Source organism: Ambystoma mexicanum, chromosome 5q (assembly GCF_040938575.1).
Source record: "Ambystoma mexicanum isolate Mex_15411 chromosome 5q, UKY_AmexF1_1, whole genome shotgun sequence".
Taxonomy (NCBI): Eukaryota; Metazoa; Chordata; class Amphibia; order Caudata; family Ambystomatidae; genus Ambystoma; species Ambystoma mexicanum.
This window is the reverse complement of record NC_090933.1, coordinates 25071375-25093079: the sequence shown is the minus strand read 5'-3', so window position 1 is coordinate 25093079 and position 21705 is coordinate 25071375. Positions and strand designations below refer to the sequence as shown.

The 21705-nt window shown below is 44.5% G+C and overlaps 1 protein-coding gene across 4 annotated transcripts in view; it reads right to left on the bottom strand.

Annotated features, from left to right (window-relative positions):
* Positions 1–11897, bottom strand: part of OTULINL (OTU deubiquitinase with linear linkage specificity like) — a 652262-nt gene extending 640365 nt beyond the window's left edge. For 2 of the 4 annotated variants that reach the window (XM_069620439.1, XM_069620440.1), the window contains exon 1: positions 11584–11897. Coding sequence is in view for 2 of the 4 variants with exons in the window: in XM_069620437.1 (XP_069476538.1) it covers positions 11584–11593 (10 nt within the window). In the remaining 2 variants the exon portion in view is untranslated. The remainder of the gene's footprint in view (positions 1–11583) is intronic. The other 2 variants (XM_069620437.1, XM_069620438.1) reach the window with 2 other exon arrangements.
* Between the last annotated feature and the right edge of the window lie 9808 nt (positions 11898–21705).

The following is a 21705-nucleotide window of genomic DNA, read 5'->3' as shown; positions in this document are numbered from 1 at the left end:
AATACATCCTGGAGGTGATGGAGAGATATGCAGGGTTGTCTGGTATAGCAGTGAACCCCCAGAAATCTAGCATGTTCCCACTGGGTAGATATAAAGGGATCCAATTAAAACAACTAAAGGTGCTACAGATACCATGGGAGGTTAGCACATTCCGATATCTTGGGATAGATATATACCACACGGTGGAAGAGGAGCATCAGTACAATACAGGAGTAGCGATTAAGAAAATTGAAAATTGCATGAAGTTCTGGGTGAAGCTGCCTTTAGCAATGATGAGGCGTGGGGCAATGTTTTTGATGGTGGTCCTACCTAGGCTCTTGCACTACTTTGGGAACATACCATACTTGATAGCGAAGAAATTCTTCATTAAATTAAATGGTATGTGCAGGGATTTCCTTTGACATGGAACATGAAACAGAGTGGCCCTCTGGAAGCTACAAAACCCATTTGAGAAAGGGGGTATAAAACTGCCTAAAAACGAAGTTTATTATTTAGCAAGCCAGCTGCAATATGTAGCCAAGTGGCTCTCAGAGGAGGTGACCTCGGAGTCCAGGCTGTTTCGACAGGACTTTGCTCCATTCCACTTAAAGGAAATTATGTGGCTGCCCAAGGCAGAAATGGTAGGGCGTCCAAAGATGATGTTACTTGGGTGGAAGATGTGGCGCAGGGCATGCCTGATGATGGAGAACCCACTCCCGTGCTCCCCACAGGTAACGCTGGTGGCGCTAGCGGGTGAAGAAAGGCAACTAAGGATGATGATTAGGAACCACTAGGAACCGGTGGGGATAGCAACAATGGGTGACATATGGCAAGAGGGGACTATAATGGACTTCGATGTGTTGGGGGAGGAAACAGGGTTACACACGGAATAGTATATTACGTATCATAGAGTGGTGCGAAGAATCAAGATGACATGGTCCGAAGTGGTACTAGGTGGGGGAGGAGGGGCGGATGCTACCATAGATACAATATATGATATAGCGGAAGGGGGACATGAGATATCTAGAATATATGAGTTGATGATGGCCAAAGTGGGAAAAGAGGTAGTGTAACTGAGACAAGAGTGGGAGGCGGAAGTGGGAGTCCCGATGAGTGATGAGATGTGGGAAAGGGCCCAAGGGTATCACAAGAAGGTGTCAAGGAATGCTAGACTGCAGCAGATACAACTATATATTACATGACACCTCAGAGGATAGCTAGATTCAAAAATGCAAGGCGGCAAGCATGCCCCAAATGTGATGAGGAAAATGCTGGAATGGTGCATATGTTTTGGTCATGCCCAATCATTGAGCGCTTCTGGGGTGAAGTGGCACACAGATTGGCAGAAAGGGGTACTAAGATTGAGGTGGATACAGTGTGGGCCTGCTTGATAGGTGGGTTTTCTAGATCACGTAAGTTTAAACACGTGAGCAAACTAAAAGACCTGGCATATGTACTTGCAAAGAGGAAAATTGCTATGGGGTGGAAGACATGCCACAGACCACGACTAGAAGTATGGTGGGAAGATTTACTGAAATGGGCTGAGGCAGAAACCATGGTGTGGCAAGAAACAAGCAGGACCGGTGGGAGGAAGAAACAGAGACCCTGATGGCGTGGAAATCACTAATAGCAGAGTTATTTTGCCAATGCGGGACCCAACGGAACTCGCGGAAGAGGAATCCCTATCGCAGGATGCAGAAACAGAATATGAGAGAAAGTAGGCTCGAAGGGGGGGGTGGGATAGGGAAAGCGGTGGACATAGTGAAGTGATGCATAATTGAAATGTTATTACATGCACTGCAAGTTTGGTTTGTATTGTTTGTTTGAATAAACTAATAAAAAATGTTTTTTTCAAAAAAAGGTTAGCGAGGACTGTGTCGGTGGGAGAGTCAATAGAAGGGATGGGAGGGGGGATGAAAGTAGTGGTATAAGCAGCGACCTGCACGCGCTTCATCAGTCAAATGACGGAGTAGGAGACTGACTGTGCGGGCAGAGGCTTAGCCAGGGAGCCAAGGAGCTCCAGGTGAGAGGAGAGGAGAGCATGGTCAGACCAGGAGAGAGGTGTCATGAGAGGGTTAGAGATAGGGAAGTCTGCTGAGATGAAAGCATGCAAGGCGTGTCCAGCTTAGTTGGTCGGACCAGAGGAAGAATGGTGAGGGAAAGAGAGTCACAGAGGTCACGGAAGAGTACAGTGGCTGCATCAGAGGAGTCAAGATGAATGTTGAAGTCTCAGAGGAGGAGAAGCTTAGTGGTAAGGGTCAGGAGAGAGGAGATAAGGTTGGCCCATTCAGAGAGGAAGGGGAGACCGAGCCAGGGGGCCTGTAGATGGTGGCGAGAGCAAGCGAGAGGGTAGGAGAGCATGTAGTTAAAAAAAACCTATCCCAAAAGATCGAATTACAAAATCACAAAGCCCACTTGCCCGTATTTTGTAATTTGATCCTTTGAGATTTTGCCTGTTTGTCCCCCGCACTGCCTTGAATGTAGGGCATTGGTTTGTCAGGCACACCCCTGCAACTCCTCAGCCCATAATACTGAACTGGGGAAGCAGGGGACACCCCCACAACTCCTGCTCCCCTGTTCAGTATGATGGCCACAAGCTCTAATCTACTATCTACCTCAGCCACATCTACCATTACTATGCATTTGATTTACCACCACCCCCCCCCCCGGTACTACCTCCACTTTCGAAAACGATATATCACATCTTCTGTCCACCAATACTAAAAGTAATTCACAAGTTATAATTCTAGGAGTCTTTAACTTAACTGATCCTAAAGACTCCAAAGCGTCTGCCCTTAAAGATACCATCTCTGAGCTTGGGTTCACACATCGCATAACCAGCCCGACCCATAACAATGGCAGAATGCTTGATTGGCTAGTGGACCTTAACTGTAGTATCAAGGTACTGGCCAATACTCCATGTGTATGGACCGACCACCACCTAATCACATTCACCATTGACAAGTCAGCACCCCTCACTACAGAAACTCAAGCCCCAGCCATGTTGACAAGAAGTAAATAGAACCTTGCATTAAAAAACTTGCTACGTCTACTACATCCAATCACCCATCCTATCACCTCGTATTCGGACCCATCCGATCTAGTGAACTTATATAATGAAACTATCCTCAAGGCTATTAACACGATAGCACCGCTTAAAATGCAGAAATCTAAACCTTGCGCGCACATTAACAAACGGTACACGCCACATCTAAAGACTCTTAGGAAAGAGAAACGTACAGCAGAAACTGCTTGGGAAAATTCCCCATCAGAATACAACAAAGATATTTTCACTGCGGCCTCACTTAATTATAACATGGCCGTTGTTCAGGCAAAGATAACTTTAGTGACCGTATTGCGAAAGCCAATTCCAGTACTAAGGAATTATTCAATATTCTGAAAGAACTTGAATCTCCTGCTCCTATACCTGACACCTGTACGAAGGACACCCTATGGTGTACTAGCATACAGGATGCTCTCCAAGATAAATAAAATAATGCCATACCTTAAGACTTGCCTTCACTCCCCACCTCCAATATGACACAATTCAACTTCAAACCCCTCTCAACCAAAGAAGTAGAGACGATCATACTCAAACCTTCCAATTGTAAGGGCGACGTATGCCCAGCCATGCTTATTAAGGAGGCTGCCAGTGTACTCACTCCATCCATTACCTCATTCATTAATGCATCATTTGACTCCAGTACTGTACCCACTAATTTGAAAGACGCATGGGTACTCCCTTTATTAATAAAAACCTTCTTTGGATCCCAACAACCCCTCTAACTACAGACCCATTACTACGTCCCGTTCCTGCTAAAAATTCTTGATCGTGCAGCATACCTCCAGATACAGTAGTATCTGGAAACCAACAACCTGTTGGGACTAAGACAATCAGGCTGTAGACCTAGACATGGGACCGAAACCTCCGTCATCGACTTAAAGACACACATTCAGTTATTAAAAGATAAAGGGAAATCAGCCTGACTCTTACTACTTAACCTATCAGCGGCGTTTGATTTAGTGAACCATGAGATTCTATGTAAACATTTGTCATCTGTCGTACACTTCTTGGAACAAGCCAACACTTGGATTAAATCCTTCCTTAGCAACAGATCTATGACGATCTTTGCACCTTATGCATCAGCCTCACCTATGCCAGTTGCCTGTGGAGTCCAGCAAGGTTCCTGTGTGTCCCTTACTCTCCACAACGTATTCACCAAGCCTTTCTTTGACATAATTGATCATCTGGGTGTCACATATACGAACTATGCAGATGACACACAGATACTCATCCCTATCACTGATGACTACATGGTAGACAGTAAAACACTAAATGATATCTATAGCACTATTCAAATTTGGATGGCTAAGCATGCTTTATGTCTTAACGACGACACAACCAAACTACTCCTCCTTGGCTCTCCAACTAAATAGAATAAACTAGGACCCCTCTTCAAAGCTTTCAATATCGATGGTAACAGTAGCTAATGATGTGAAAATCTTAAGCATTTACATTGACTGCACTCTCACTCACGAGACAAACCAATGCCCTAGCTTCATCCACAGTGTATACATGTAATCTTATTACAGCCTGCCGTCTTTATCTGACTACAACAAATTGCATCTCAGTAGCAAGAGCCCTAGTATTATCTAAGTTTGTAATGCGCTCTATCTAGGAACTTCCCAACAAAATATCAATAAAATGCAAGTCTTGCAAAATATTGCAGTCAGATCGGCTGGTAACATTCCAAAGAAACAGCATATTACTGCAATCAGACAGAATATAAACTGGCTTAACATTAAGCAAACAATAGACCTCAAATCACTTTCACTCACTCACAAGTGCCTCAATAACCAGGCATCCATATACCTCTGTGACACCTTCTCACGCCACACAGCATCGCGACCTAGCAGAACAGCGCAATCACACTGTGTTGTCATCCCGCAGTTTAACCAACAATGTGCAGGTGGAGTCAGCTTCCCAGTCCTTGCTGCAAAAAAATGGAATGCGCTACCTATTTCCATAAGAGAAGAACCCTCTTTTTCGCTCTTCCGCAATAAAGTCAAAGCCTGGTTCTCGGATCAGGACCATAACCTACCCACTTCATAACACATGCTATATTAGACTGAGGGTGCCCCCCTAATGTTATTCACTGCTGTATATATGTCACTAAAATGTATTATTTCTGCCATTGCTTGTATATATTTGACTGAGTAACATGCTTTTCTGTATCATACCTCTTATTGTTACTCCTATATTCCTTGTATACCAATGCCTGTACAACTTGTATTACTATTATTTGTACATTCATGCCTGTGTAACATGCAAGTCTCAGCGTCCAGATGCCCCAGGGTTTTGGCCGTGCTATACATATAAATAAATACAAACACAAAATACAAATACAAATACTATGCTGAATGCACACTAAACGTGCATTTGGCATTTTAGATTAAATCTTTTCGTTCATTAACTCCAGGAGAGACACCAAGCCTGCAGATGAGGCATAAAGGTAGTGGGCCCCATCTTCATTGAGGAGGGGGCGATATGTGCCTCCCTTTGACAAAATTACCTCTGCCCCCGCAAGAGTACAAGGATGAGAAGTGGCTAAACTGCCTATTCAGCCCTCTCAGTGCTACAAAACAAAAGTGATTCCAATCCTTAAGGTGAAATGTGCCCAGTTAAGAGATATATCTCCTTCACCTATTGTGGTAACGTGGGCAGAGTGCAGGCTATGCTCGCAAAAGGGTTGTGAATGTGATCCATTAGAAACCCAAGCAGCAAAGTACAATAGTCCAAAATAAAGGAATGTCAAATCAAGGTTTTATTATAATACATACACTTTATTTATGCTCACCATATGCAACAATAACTAAATAAAATGCGCTACAAAATCCCACACTTTTGGAAAGAACGCAGAATATGCAAAGATAGCCAGATGCAGCACTATGGGTAATGAAGATGGGGTGCAAGGCAATCAAATACCAAAGTGATCTTAAACATTATATGTTCTTGTTCGAAAATGGGACTAAAGATGACCTTACCAGTCGCTAGGGCTTAAAGACGGATCGGGAGGTCAGTAAGCAGTCAATAATATCTTTCTACTGTTCTCAACAGATCAAGCGCTTTGAACCATGCTTCTTTGTGCTGTGCAAGTTGTTTTGAACCAGGCTGGAATACAGCAGTCACATTGTTTGAGACGTGGAGCACATGTCGAGCCAGGGTCGAGCTGTGATTTTCTGCCATTCGCAGAAGTACGGATCGTGAGGGCCACCAGGGTCAGATCGACAACCAGTTTGACAGGAAAGATGCTGGTGACTGGATGTGCAGTTAGAGTCAAGTGGTTTGATGCAGCGTTAAAGACTTGTGGTTCGATGGGGCCACCAGAGTCGGTTCGACCATCGATGTGGTGGAGTAGTGAAGAGGCTGGTGGTACAAAAACTGGTTCGAACACAGTGATTGCAGCCAGGCCTCCAGATAAGGTTTGTACCAGGCCTTTTTCCGCATGAAAATATTGTAATTACGATAGCTTTATTATTTTCCTGTGTACATTTACACATACGTTTAGAGCAGAGGGCAGTGCAAAGGTCAGGTCACTTGACAGAAACCAGAACGCTTCTTTTCATTTTTATCTACATGGATGTACTCTGAAAATAGAATGTATTTCTCTGGTGCCTTTCAAAAAACGAAACTGCACACTGTGATAAAAGGAATAGTTTCTTTCCATTCAGCTTCTGTTGTGTTGTGTGTAGATGCTCACTGAGCAAACAGAAGCAATGGGCATATTTATTTTCCTAGCATTTTAGGAATGTATAATTAATAAGATGGAAAACTAAGTTGCAATTGATAATTAATCTTTTATAACAAATTATGCTTTTTCCAGTGAAAGCAAACCAGTATTGCACAATTGTATTTTTCAGAGTTCCTGTGCAGTGTGCATAATCATGCAGACGCTGATCATTTTTATACTTATAATTTACTGTATACTCTAATTATAAAAACAATGTGTAAAATGATGAATATGCGTGGTCTAGTTTACATTCATTCAGCCTTGCAGTCAATGGGGTACATTACTATAAATGGTCAGTGACAGCATAGTCTTTGCTCAAGGGTGAGTGATTGTCATTACACCAATCACATGTGTTAAAGCCTCTCAAATCTTCAAGACTACAATTAAAACATCCAAAACCTGACTCTGCAGGAAGTGCAAGCGGTGTTCAAAAACCAATAAATGAAAGTTACATTTGCAATTGAAATAAAAACTCAGTAAAACCTCGCCCTGTGTTAATACACATAGTCCAAAATCTAAGCACTGTGATTATTATACTTCAGTCGATACTCAGTTTACCAACCTCAGAGGGATGTTAGCCAAAAAGATAGCTCAGCCGGTTGAGCGCTCGTGGCTGCAATCTGTGCGTAATCTGTAGGTTGCAAGTTTGAATCCTGGCAAGGCCAACTCATTGTTTCGAGGTCGATAAAAGAGTACTGACTTTCAGTTTGGTGATAATTGTGATAAATATGTTCTATGTACAGTGCTTTGCCAAAAGCGCTATATAAATAACCATTTGGCCATGATATTAGGTATAGAATTTAGCATGGAGTCCTTGCCTCCCTGCACTGTTATATCATAACATTGGCATACCATTAGGTAGTAATGGCTCCAGGAAATGAGGACTTTCATTAAACAAAAAAAGACCATTCTGCTATTGAACCTCAGAACACACAATACAATTCATGTTTGCCTGACTATGTAATTGACTAGGTTTTTGTGTTTTCGACATTTAAATATATACAGGAGAGATCAAATGACCAAACCTTAGAGAAATAATGCGAGGTTTATTCTGTCACAATGCAGAAAGCTGCCGCATGGTAATGATTTCCATACAGTTTTTTGCACATGTCGGAGGGATACCACATACATTTTACTCTCTTGCAAAGGAGAAACGTTGTTTTTACTCTCTTGAAATCACATGTACTCTCAAAGTTGAAAAATCGGGAGTAAAATATTCCCACCTCAAAATCTTATCTGGCGCACTGCAGCTATGAGCTTCTAATTCAAGCGGGGGCAAGGACCAGCTCAGCTGTTGCATTGTGATGGCAAACTGGTTTGAATAGCTGTACATAAGGTTGAAGATCAAATGATTGCCAAAGGTACCTGTTGGTTCAACTATGTCAAACGGGTTGGAATCTGGGCTTCAAGCGGTTTGATGGTGAAAATACAGGGGATCCAGGCTGTCTTGCCTCTCATGGTGCTTTGAATCCCAATCCAGGGTCTCAGGGACAAGAAAAGTCCTTGTTCTCCCAATCAGTCCTTCCCCTGCAGCGCACCCCCACCATGCTCTGGGAATGGTTAGGGAGGAAAGCTTGATTCAGCCTTGGGCACTCAGTCAATTCTCCCAACAAAGGTCAAATTAATTTGTCCTTAAGTGTTTGTCCAAAAGTGAATGAAAGAAGGAGTGGGAGTCACCCACTTTTTCAGGTAAACGTCCACAGGTGACTGGACTAAAACAAGCAAGCTTAAAGGGGTCTAATCTCTGTACGTGTGACAAGTGGTCTTTGCCGTCTGACATCATACACAAAGTGATTTGTGCTAAAGTAAGTGGAGGGGACAAGAAGGAAAGAGTGATATAGAGAAACAAGATTGTGGAACCCTCTTCCAAATATGCTGAGCTCCCTCTGTTTACACTAAACCTTACCTGTTTGCTTTTCCATAATATTTAAAGGCCCTTTAGTATGCAAGAACCTCGTGTGAAGCTAGTTCTTTTGTGTAGGGCATGCCCTGTGATACCCGTTTCCCTGAACAGGTCATGCTGGGAGGCTGTCCTGATGAAGAGGTATTAACAGACCTCACTAAGGATCTTGCCCAGCACTGGCAGGGCCAGGAAGTCTGACCAGAATCCACATAAACCTTCCACAGCTGAGCTAGGATCACAGTGCTGACACATATGAAATCAATCAGGTATGGCTTCTTATAGGTATGCGAATTACTATCCACTATACCCGAAACCCAGGTATGGATTAATGTTTAAAGATTAAACTGCCACCAGAAAAGTGATTCCTCATGGCTATATGGTTTTGGAAAAGAGGTGCAGACTTCAAATGCAGCCTCTGCGCTTACATGACTTAGCTCTCACATCAGTAATCCAAAGGGCACCTGCAACCTTTCAATCTGCTCTCTGCCACTGGAGAGCAGGTGCTACAGATCAGGAGACTGCTGCAGCAAGGCACATGTGTCACAATGCTTTAGGCATGGAGCTTATGAAATGGAGATCGGATTAGCAGCTCCCTTTCTGAGATGGAATTGCCTACATAGTTTTATTAATTAATACAATTTTACACCCTTTCCAGGTGGCAATTCCTCACACAACCCTTGAAGTCTAGACAGCCTTGTTCTGCTAAGAAGGAATAACAACCTTTTCATCTAGCTGCAGGGTGCAAATCCTATTCATAAAGTGAGGTATTTTCATTTGTTTCACGAGTTTCCTTTTGATAGCCAGGATGGCGGTAAAGACTCCCTCAAATTGTTGAACTGTAGAATCCTACTTTGCAGTAGGAAATGATTCTTTGGATTTCATGCAGGTAGTTTACACAATCCAAACATTTAGCTACAGTCTAGCAGCTTGACCTTGGGTTTAGAGGCTTCCTCTGATTCTGATGAGGATGATGATGAGGGAGAAGTGTCCTTTTTATGCTTCTTGGACTTTATTCAGGCCTCCCCCTCTTTCCTGAGAGCCTCGCTTTTGATATATTTCAACTGCTCAATCCTTCTTCCTTTCCTCCTTTTTCTTTTTGAAGATAGGGAGGCAGTGGATTCAGAAGAGGAAAGAAAAGTAGAAGTAAGCACTAATTCCTTGGCCTTGCCCATTGCTGCAGGATTGACTCACAGCCCGGCTCGGCCGCACCAGAGAGGCTTCCACAACCATCATCATCCTAGCAACAATGTATCATGCAGGCTTTTCCTTAAGAATCTTCCAGATGGAGCTCAATGGGCCTGGAAAATATTGGTGTTCGGTCCGCAGAGGTTGTATTCTGCCACTCCCACTTCTAAAACTTTCCATCCCCTACATGAAACCCCTGAGGGGTGGGGGGGCAGAGGGGTTGGCACCAGACTCTGCTCACCTGACACCAAACCCGGCTATGGGGCATTGCAAGCATGGCTCCCGCATCATGGAAAATGGAATGCTCTAGTGCTGGCTTGCACATGCTCTAACCACATTGCGGCTGCCAGGCTACAAACTTACCTGCTTCCTCTGATGTACTTTACTGGGGAGTGGGCGGTTTTCACCAAGGAGACTTGCTGCGCCCTTTCAACTGGCTTTGCGGCTCTTTCTATGGGTGCTTCCATGCCACAACTCTCCAATGCCAAATGGCCCGGCATGGAAGGTTTGGGGCTTGCATATTCATCCGCTTTCCCTTAAACCTCCACTACCCTCCCCCATGTCTGTAGGGTAAGGTCTCCTCCTTCGTGCCCCTCACAGTCTACCAGGAGGAATAGGAATACCAAAACTCCTGCCAGAGAGAATGAGCAAACCGGCCTTCCCGGAATCTCCCTATGAAGACAGAGGAAACAGGTAAGTGCTCTCCTTTATAGGAGGGGGTAGAGCGTATAGAAATCAAGGAATGGAATAATGGAACGAATGTCTGTGAAGAAGACAAGGAGGTACTTGGGCGACTCGAGGAAGAAGGTCGTGGAGATAATGACACTTCTCAACTCCACGCCGAATCCATATCAGATCGTAGTACTGCTTGGGCGACTCGAGGAAGAAGGTCGTGGAGGTAATGACACTTCTCAACTCCACGCCGAATCCATATCAGATCGTGGCGTCCGGGCTAGGTTGGGACTCGTTTGGTGTCTGTTGGCCCTGTTCTTGCATGCTTCCCATTCCTTGAAGACCAATTACAAGGTTATTTTTCAGGAAAACACTGGCGCGCGTCAAGTTAACTGAGGTAACTCTACGCAGTAACGTTGGAGTCAAAGCATCGTTCCACAAAGCAGAACCTACACCCGGCACACCTTTAGCAAGGTGCAGAACACCGGCACTGCAGCACACACTCGCTGCTGAGAGATGGCTGCGCCAGCTACTGGGGCCAAAAACGTATCCACTGTTAACAAAAAATAACCAGCGCAGGTGCTCTCCTTCAAACTGTCATCTTCTCAGAAGTGGCAGTCTTAGTCCAAAAAGTGCCGCACTGCCGTTGAGAGCTGAAGATAATCTTCCAAAAGCAACAAGTGTAGCGCATGAAAATACATGCATGGCAAACCCAAAACGAGACCGTGCAATACACAGGTAAAAGCAGAACGTCCCCTCAAAACTTAGATACCCTTTCAACTATTCCTTGGAGAAACCTGTCACCCAATTGTCAGTGTCCCCGTCAACCTGTGCCAGTTGTACATGGGCGTAAGTGAGGAAACCCCCATCCCCCGACCCACCTTGCCCAACCCTGTCACTTTAGTTTGATGCATGCCGTCTGCTGCGGGTTTTGCGTTCTGTTTTTGGAATTCACCCGAACACTGGCAGAAAAAAGCCCAAGTTACTTAGACCTAAAGGCGTAATGCAGATTACAATAATTTGGCGCCCATGGTTACTTTGCTAACATCTTACCTCCTGCCATGCTGGGGTTGCGCGGCGCGGGTGGGTTCGGTCGTTTTGATGCTACTCAGTTGCCTTCTTCTGTCACCGTTGCTGAGGTCCTCGGAGTCCTTAGTAAACCAGCACCTGCACAAATCCCTCCCCTTGTCATAACACTCCTGCCAGCTCTGCGAGCTCCGCTCACCACAACTATTGACAACCCCCTGCTTGCCTATCACCCTGACAGACACCGGGTTCAGCCAATCACAGTTTAAAACTGCCTGTCTGTTCGCTTTCATGTTTTTTTGTGTGATGGCTTCACAGCTTTTTCATTTGTTTTCATTTGTACGCCAATAGTAATGGGGAAGGGCGGGCCCAGCAGCGAAGGCCTTTGCTCCACACCCTCCCCTCGGGCAAAGAGACCTCTCGTAAGGAGGAAGCGTTTACTGTACCAGGAAATGCAGTATGTGGCAGGCACCCTGTGCACTGCAAGCTAATTCTGGTTATGGAAAGAAGTCAGAGATGAACTTCCGTTTGTTTGTTTCCGGATGCATAGCTGAGATATTGACTTAATGCTACAGTTAATGTGTTGGCAATGTGCTTACTACATGTGGATCTCCGAAAAAAACAGTGCATGTTCTATGAGCCACAGCAGTGCCCTATAGGAGTTAGCTATGGGGGCATGTATGTGTTTTTTACATTTCTACCCAATTATATTTTCAAAATATGGAACAACTCAGAGCATTTTAAAAAAAGGCTGTGTAGACAAAGCTGTATAGATTTGTATGAAACCACTTGGTTGTTTGGTTATGCACAATATCCCACACCCCTTCCTCGATTAGATTAGTCTCATTTTCACTCTCCCTGCAATCCTCAATTTGTATAGATTTCATAGATTTCAACCAACCACGAACCTCCCAAAAAGTTTTTCTCTGTTTGCCACTATGGGATACCTGCCCAAAACAATTTGACATTACCCTCTGCAGGGAGTCACCATGGTTGAGAGGAATGCCACTCACTCACGAGAGACATAAAGAGGGAGTTTCGTAATCCCTCCCATAGATTTACCTGAATGGTGTGCCAATGCTGCCCCTCTTTTGTTTAATAAAGTATCTTTCATAACCAACATATGCCTCGTGCTCTCTTCAACAGCATATGTATAAGCAATCTCTTGTTACCCCAAAGTACCCCAAGCGCAGCAGTACGCATGGAATGCAACTTGAGTCCCATTGGCTAAAAGGCAGGGTTGAGACCTATGTATGGTTACGAATTTGGGTAAACCCTGGTTTGGGCAAATATAGGGAAGCCCTGATAAATATGTATTGGTGGTGGAGGCAAATCCCTGGGTCCATACACGTTAAAAAATGGCTTCTAGAATTGGGGCTGCTTTGTTATAGGGAAGAACCAACAACTATTTCCAGGGAATCAAAAGCAAGAGCGAGATGGCCTGCACCATTTTTAAATGTGCTTTACCCTGGCTCATGGGGTAACATATCTGAACTCCAAAAACATGGCTGGGTACGAAAACTATCGTGATGTAATCACACCCGCCTAGGGTCGAGCATTGTATATGGAATTCCGAATTGGTTGTTTACATCTGCGGATGTATACTAGCCGTTGGAGTAAGATGATGGGAGCTAGCTGCTTGGCATGTGGTGTGGATTTCCCTTTATTTCTTGCTTATTTGTGAGGGATTAAGAGTCTTGAGAATTAGGTTTCTTAGACCATTGTTTGTGCTGCACAATATCACCACGGCAGGGGAGGACATGTGTTTTTGTAAATTAACATCAAACATGGATGTGGTATTTTATGTTTCCAAGTACATCCATCGGGAATGGCTCAAGAGGAACTCTTGGTAACAACTTTGAAGTATTGTACTGTATTTTCTAACACATATTTGCACTTGCACTTTATGACTTCCCGTTCTAAGTGTTCATTGTATATTCTGTGGAGTATTAACTTGATGATATGAAATAATTATTTAAGGGTGGATTTGTTTTAGATTTTAACACGCTCACATTGTGTGTTTTTTTATGTGTTTAAAAAACAATATTTTAAATGTCTTGATGAATTTAGATGTGTTTGTAACTGATGGCTCTATGTCGAATAAAGGTCTTATAACAACAAATCTGGTTAAAATCTCACCCCTGGCCACCCATCTAAGTATTAAGGACAGGGAGGAGAAAACCTGGAATGACCTGGCAAAATTACAGCAGGTAGTAACACTAGATATACAATACTATGGCAAATGTGCCTGTGTTAAAACTTCACTTAGCAGTACTAGCCACCCAAGATATTTCACCTGGGATCTGGTTCTCGCGATATGTGGCCAAAGAAGTACATCAAAGCCAACCACTCCTTGGGCTCCCATGCCTCACTTGGACAATGCCACAAGGTTCTAGAGCAGTGACTGATACATTTATGAAGTGGAAAGGTGCAAATGCATTAACATAGTTGGCCAGAGGGAGCCCAAACCAATCAAGGGGAGCTTTCTTGGGGTGCAGTGCATGGGCTGTTCCAACAAAAACCTTTTTAAAAATAACAGGTTAAAATGGTTCATTCTGAAAACACACATTTCAGTAAAAGTGGGAAAAGGCCTTAGAATTTACAATTGGACAATGAATGAAATAGTCCAATAGCTGCCAGGCTGCTCATACTTCAGAGGAATATTGTACAACACATGTTGATGCTTGCTGCATTGCATGCTTTCAAGCTGGTTGTGCCCAATCAGATAATGTGGCCTGTCAACACATTAAGCCAGCATTCCCCAATTTCATGGTGACACTGCCAAAGAAAGTCTTGGGCCTTGCCTCAGCAATATATGCCGACATTGCCATTGCAAAACAATTGTTCAGGATGTTTATGCCCAAGGCAGATCACGGGGCCTCCCAACACAGTGTGACTCTCATAATGGAAGATCACTGCATGTTGCCTCACTCAAAAGACACAGATTGCCTGCTGATTTTCTTACTTCAAGAGATCAGCTTACTTTCAGTTATGGGTGGCACTTTGCCTGCCCGGATGCGAAAGAGCCAGCAGGAACAAGTATCCTGCTATAGCGTTTCACACACGTATGTGCAGGCCGTGGGTGCCACTTCATGGCAATGTCAAACAACACAAACATTTTTACTTTGATTCCTGCATGGTGGTCAAGAAAACCACCGTAAAAGACGGCGAGTGCATAGTAGCAAAGAAATGGTTCACAGGGGACTTCCCCATCTAATTTGCAAAGCACGATCATGTGAAGAGGAAATAATAGGCTGATGTATGTCTCCACTGTGGAGGAAAAGGATGGAGATATACCTTGCCCTTCTACTGTGAAGGATTGTCATCTGCCAAGGGTGTAGAAGCTCTGGCTTTTTAATTTGTATTAATTAATATAATGATGCAGTTAATTCTATCTCTGAAAGGGAAAACTTCTGATCAGATTCCCTTTTCACAAGCTCCATGCCAAAAACATAATGTACACCTGTGCCATGCTGCATCAGTATTCTGGTACACAGTGCCTGCTCTGCAGTCACACAGAACAGATTCAGAGGTCACAGGCACCTATCAGACAGCTGCAGTGACAGATACGTCTCTGCACCACAGGGGAAGCATTTAAGACATGCCCCTCTGTACCAAAGCCCTAAAATTATGGTTTACTATCCCTGTGGCAGAAACATCTTTAGAAGTAAGCCATACATGAATTATGGTGTGGAGGAGGGTATTTCTCTAAAGTATCGCAGCCACAGCAGTTTCATATCACACATGTGTAAGCCATTTGAGCCCAGCTCATTTGTGAAAGGATTATGTGTACTCCCCCTGCCCCCTACATACAGGCTATCTCTGCTACTGCTAGCAGGACTGTAACCTTCCGGATTGCCTCTCTTTGTTCTTTTGTGAGGGCAGGTAGCACCCTCCTCAGAGAGATAGACACACCACAGGCAGCTGTCCTGGAAACAGGAATCAAAGGAGCACACTCATCTACAACAGGAGTAGCCTCACACCAGGGTATATCTAGTGGCCTTTGATTCTGTTGCAAAGGGAAGGGGGAGGGTAATGTTGACAGATGGAGATCTTTACAGCTGGAGGAAGGTCCCATCATCTTGTTTCTCTCTGCCTCTACTGCACAAACCACTTTGGGTGTGATGTTAGGAGTCAATACCCACTTGTTCCAAGAACAGGGATTGGACCCCTGAAGTAGGCTAGCTTTAGGCCAATCACGTGTGTGGTTTGTCTTTAAAAGAAGCAGTCTCTCAATTCTTTTCAGATTCATTTTGGAAAAAACAACTAAGAAGAATTCCGTTGGACATCTTTTGGGAGAGCTGATTTTTCAGAGCCCTTCACCAGTGATGTGAAAACTGACTGTCCAAGGCAGATGCAAGCTCTGTTCCCTAACTATCCCCAGGGCATATATGGGGGTGAACTTTGTGCTGGAAAAAGAACTGCATCTCTACCAGGCACACTAATACCAATGACCTCATCATGGTAAAGGGCTCCTGACAGTGTGTGCCAGCCTTCCTTGCTGGGATCCATAGAACAAGGACTGAACTTGTTCATGAGACCCTGACTGGAACTCACTGCATCCTGAGACCCAAGATAGCCAAGAGCCCTGTGGAATGGCATCAGACCAGTTGAACTGTCACCGAAATGGGTCCACTGCATATCAAACCATTAGAACCCTCCAGACCTGCCTTTGGCACTTGCTAAGCTCTTTGAATTCAAACTGCATCCTCATACCTGTTCACTTGTTCACCGCGTTAGCTGAGTGGGCCGTCACCTCACCTTGAACTACAAGCTCTTTGTTGCATCTGCCACCTTTGGACCGACACCCGTCCCACCAGAATCTTCACTGCAGATCCTCATCGCCAGTTTAACTGACCAGGGTGAATCCTCGACCACCCTGTACATCAGACGTGGCATTGAACTGCACAAACTGAACCAGCGCCTCCAGTTTTCAGCATTTTCACCATCTACTCGACCATCGAACCAGCCCTGGTGGCTCCTGTGATCTACAGCTCCTCGATTACTTAAACCAATCCCCTGGACTAGTGCATCCAGTCTCCCACCTCTTCAATCTAACCAGTGAACCGATGCTGGTGGCCCTCACAATCCGCTCATTCCCAAGCATTGCCTTTGAACCTCAGTGATCTCCCGTTCGAACCTGCTCTACCCTGCTCCCCGTGTAGGGCAGCGCAATTGCAGTAGTCGAACAACCTTGAACCACACGAACAGCACTGAAAAGCCAAGTCCTCCATTGTTGAACTACTAAGAAGGTACCATTGGCCCATGACTGCCCTTTTGGGCTTTTTGGGCCCTAGAGACTTGTTAGGTCAATTGTGCACCTATTCTCGCAAGATATATAACCTTCAAAATATAATTTTGGTAATTTGCATTGCCTTTCACCCCTGTATTCTCACCCAGAGTGCTGCATTCTCTGTCCCTCCCACAGGGGCTGGTTTTTGTACAGTTTGTTCTATTCAGTTTTCTTGTAGATGGTGTGCTTTATTAAAGTGAATAGATTTTTAGAGAACCTTGATTTGGCTTTCCCTTTATTTTGAGCTGCAAAACTTTGCTGTTTGGGTCATGCCTGAATTACAGTCACATCCCACTTAAGAGTATAGCCTTCACTCGGCCCACGTTACCACAGAAGGTAAAGGAGGTATATCTCTTGGCTGTGCCTGATTTACCTTTATGATTAGGATCACTGTTGGTTTTTAGAAGTGTGATGACCGAGTAGGTGGTTTATTCACTACTCACCCATATACTCCTGCACACTACTCTACCTACTTCTTCTCCCTGACTGCCTGGCTTTTAGCACTTTTCCTCCCACTACCACCACTCCACCACTTCTACTGCTCCCACTCCCACTATGTCTTCTCCTCCAACTACTACCACTAATCCTCCCACTACTATCACTCCTCCTCTCTGTACTACCACTCCCACTACTAGCACTCAATTACCCTCCTTACACTCTGTACCAGTCTCCTCACACTCACCCTTTTCACTGTCCTTACTACACACGTGTATCACATCCACGCACATGCTTGCACTGCAGTACCACTATAACTCTTTAACTAATACCTCAACTGTTCCACCAATTTCCTCCATACCCCACCACTCCATCCTTCCACAAGCTGGTCTCTTTGTCGCTTTCCACCTTCAACTCTTACTTCACCCACAAATTTGTGCCTCCTGTCTTCCCTTAAATCGCCCTGTTTTCTGATTGATGTTCTGTGCCTGTCCAATCTAAATTGCCTTTTCCCGCCCCGTGAATTGTATGTGAGTGGTAACGCTTTCAAAAGTGGCTTAAACCGCACCAGTGTCTCCGCGGTCATTCACCTCATAATGGAGGAACACAAAGTTTTGCAGAGGAGGAGCCAAGTACCTCTACCTGAAGTTCCACCCTTATTCTGCCTATATGTTGGCAACTGGAAATTGTGACATGTGCAATATCAGTGAGAATGCCAATAGCACACAAATTCCTTGAAACTAGGTATCCATTGAGAAAACCATATATGTATCCATTAAGAAATGATGATCTTCTGAAGGAAGTTCCGGAAGAAGTGTGAAAATGAAGACAGAAAGAACTGGAGATGTCACATGAAGTTGAGGTGATGCACACAGAAGAGATATAAATGAAGTAAGAACATAAACCTTAGAGAACCTGATTGGGAAGTAAGGAAGAATGTAACATTTCGCTCCTGAAATGAAGATTGCATCTGCGAAGAAGCACCGAAGGAAATGCAAAACCATTTTACAACTGTACAGATGCAGTAACGCAAGTAGACGAAATAATCATGAGGCTGGCTGCGCAGTGAATAGATTGCGGCGATGCACCAATGTATATACATAGGAATATATAGAATCTGGATGTTCCACAAACACACTTTAGCAAACTTGGACCCCGTGAATGGAAGAATTGGAAGTGTGGCGCAGCAGAATAATAGGTGACGGCGAAGGAAGATTCGAGAAAGGCCCACCTGGCCCAGAGTCAAGAGTCGGGGCCGCTTAGAGCCTTCCCATGTACTCGAGAAAATACAAAAACTTGAGACGCGAGCTCAGCTCCTGTCTGAGATATAATGAAAACCATTGAGGGTGCCAAGATTTCTTCATTTTATGGTATTAAAATACAACAAACAGCTCAAAAAAGGGGTCTCCAGTCACATGATCAGATAAGAATAGACTTTCGGTTGATCTACACCGAGACCAGAAGTTAAGACCATGCTTCACTCCCTTTTATTCGCAGGCACAGTGAGCCACTGCAAAGTCAAGTTCAGAGGTATTAATTGAATGGCAGACCGCAGGAGTGATAATGGATGTTGGGGTAATTGGGTGGGGAGGCATGACCAGGCCAAACCCCCATAGCACCTGGAGTCCCAGTTGCATGCTGCTAGTGTGTGGAATCTGTTAAACATGAACAATGATACTTTCAACAATACTGTGCAATGGCTAAAGTTAAGTCACTAACCTGGATCAGACGGAGCAAGCTGGTGCTATTGAGGGAACCCCCTAAGGACCCTGAGTCTTCCTCACTGGTAGACAGCACCAGAAAACTCAGGTACCTCAGGGAAACCCTCTGGGGAAAATAACCCTGGACACTGTAGTCTTTGGTTCAGTTGAGCTGGCAGCACACCCTTCTGATGACTGGGACTTATGTGGAGGAGGTTCTTCCCATAAAGACTGCCTGTTGAATGGAAAAGGAAAGAATCAGAGAGTCTGTGTTGTATGAGAACGTGTGCCTGTTAAACATGCGACAATAATTACCAATTGTGTATTTGCTTAAGTCCTACAGGTCAGAATCTGGCTGGATATGCTGATGCTTCAAGGTCTGTGTTGAAAGGAGACAGTGTGTAAGTGAGAGAAGACCCAGAAGATATGAATGCAACCACAGAGTGAACCCTACCTTTGCGCTATACTGAAAAGGTTCAGGAGGATCATTCCGCTTAGCTGATTGAAGGGCATAGGTTAACGCGAACAGATCTCTGAAGGCTGGTTGTAAAAGAGAATGACAGAAACAGGACAAAATTTCAGGCTGTTATGAGGGAGAATAGCAGAGAAGTTGTACCGTTGCTACGTAGCCGGATCGTGAATGCAACGGTCCATCGAATATCTTCCGGGAAGGAAGGGAAGATGTGGATGTGGCAGACAGGGATGGGATCTTGGGGCGAGAGATATAATTAGAAACTTACGAAGAAAAGACGCTTCGGTAAAATATAAAGGTTAGCTAGCTTAGAGCTTTGGAAAATGTACCACGAGGAAGGAGAAGATCTGCCTTCTGAGGATTGGATGCTTAACTATTGCAGGGAGGAGGGTGTTGAGCCTTCTGCCCCCCAGCACGCCTGAAGTAAATGGCGATAGTACGAAAGATGACGGGTTGTACCCAATGAGGGAACTAAAAGCAGCGATAGGACATAGTAATCCGATATCTGAACTGCCTGCCTATAGCAGTGACGAGAGTCCAGAAAGAGAAAGGGTTAAAGAAAAGGAGGAGACCTCTAAGGTCCTGCAAGATAAAGACGATAACTGACGAGGTTACGTTCATACAGAATGAATGGATGGGCGGATAGATATTGCTCAAACTCGATGGGATGAGCGTCGAGGAAGTAAGGCAAGGGGAAGATGAAGACGGACAAGATAGAAGACGGAAAGATAGAAAAGACAGGGACTGAGAAAAACGATTGAAAGAGGATGAGCGTAAAAGGAAGAATAGACAAAGGCAAGAGCAAATGTATCAGGAGGGGTAACCTAGAAAGGAAGAAAGGGCGGAAGAACACAGAAAGTATGACAACAGGCAGAGAGCAATCGAAGAATGAGACAGGTTAGAGAAGAAGAGAGAAGAAGAGGAAGAACAGATATTACAAGATAAAAGAATGCAAAGAGACAAAGAAGTGCATAGAGCAAACAAAAGAAGGGAAGAGAAAAGGCAGGAAGAAGATAGAGTTAGATGGGAAGCGAGGAAATGAATGGAATAAGACGATGAAATAGAACAAAAAATGAGACATAGGGCACGCGATATTGATTGCATTGCATTGAGAAAGAGCTGATGGAACCAAGTCCAGTAATATCATGGGGCGACATAGAGGAGTTTCTCCTGTCGCAAGGAGTAATGCCAGGACCTTCTAGGGTAAACCTAGATGAGAATTTTGAAATAGGAAGTATAGGAAGTATCGGAGATAGAATCGATAAAGCTTATCAAGAGATGACAACAATGAGCCACGAAGTAAGGGAAAGGAAAATATACTCAGAGGTGCCCAGTCTCAAGGCAAGGCAAGTAAGGAAGACCATTTAGTTTCAAACACATGGCCCTGTCTTTGGACAGGCTAATGTTAAACAGAGATGAGAAAGACGAAAGCCACACTAGTTGGGGACTAGACATGTCAGACGAAGAAACAGAAACCTCCCGTGGGGAAGGGGGAGAAAGTGCATGCGGTCCTGAGGGATGTCTGGAGACAGATAAGGAAGTAAGATGGTCAGAGTTAGACCAATGTAAAGATAGGACGCCAGACCCTATGGCATACACAGAGCTACCTAAAGGGCGGTCACATAGCGAGAGGGGAAAATATCCACCATATGTGAGCAGGTTGAGGTCATTGCCAGGTAGTGGGCAATCGGGGAACATTGTTCCACTATGAGTAGGCAGATGATGGAAGCGGATTGCAGATTTGGGTTTACGGATTTCCCCCTACTGGCGAAAGGAGGGGCCAGACCACAGTACATTCCTTGGCCCCAAATGGACAAGGATAATTTAAGATGTAAACTCCCCAGTTTAACGGCGGGTATGGGGAAAAGGATTTATGAGTTAGAAAAGATGACAGGAAGAAACACGTTAGCTATCAGGAACATTAAAGGTCTCCAAGCAGCCATTCCTGGGGAAAGAGCTGATGACATTTGGATGAGAGCAGGTTATTCGAGTGTCACAGCACAGAACGAAGCTCATGATGCAGCGCAGTTTAATAATTGTAGGGCGACTGTCTGGTAAGCGCTTAGAGTACAGTATTCTGATACGTCAGATATGGGTGCAATTATGGCACGTAAGATGCAAGAAAATGAAGATCTGCTTGCTTATATTCAAATTCTTTAGGCACGGTGGACCTTGGGAACTCGAGAGCCTTGTGGGAAATTTGTGCCAGTATTTTACCATATTTTGTGTCAGGGGTTGTCAGAACAGGT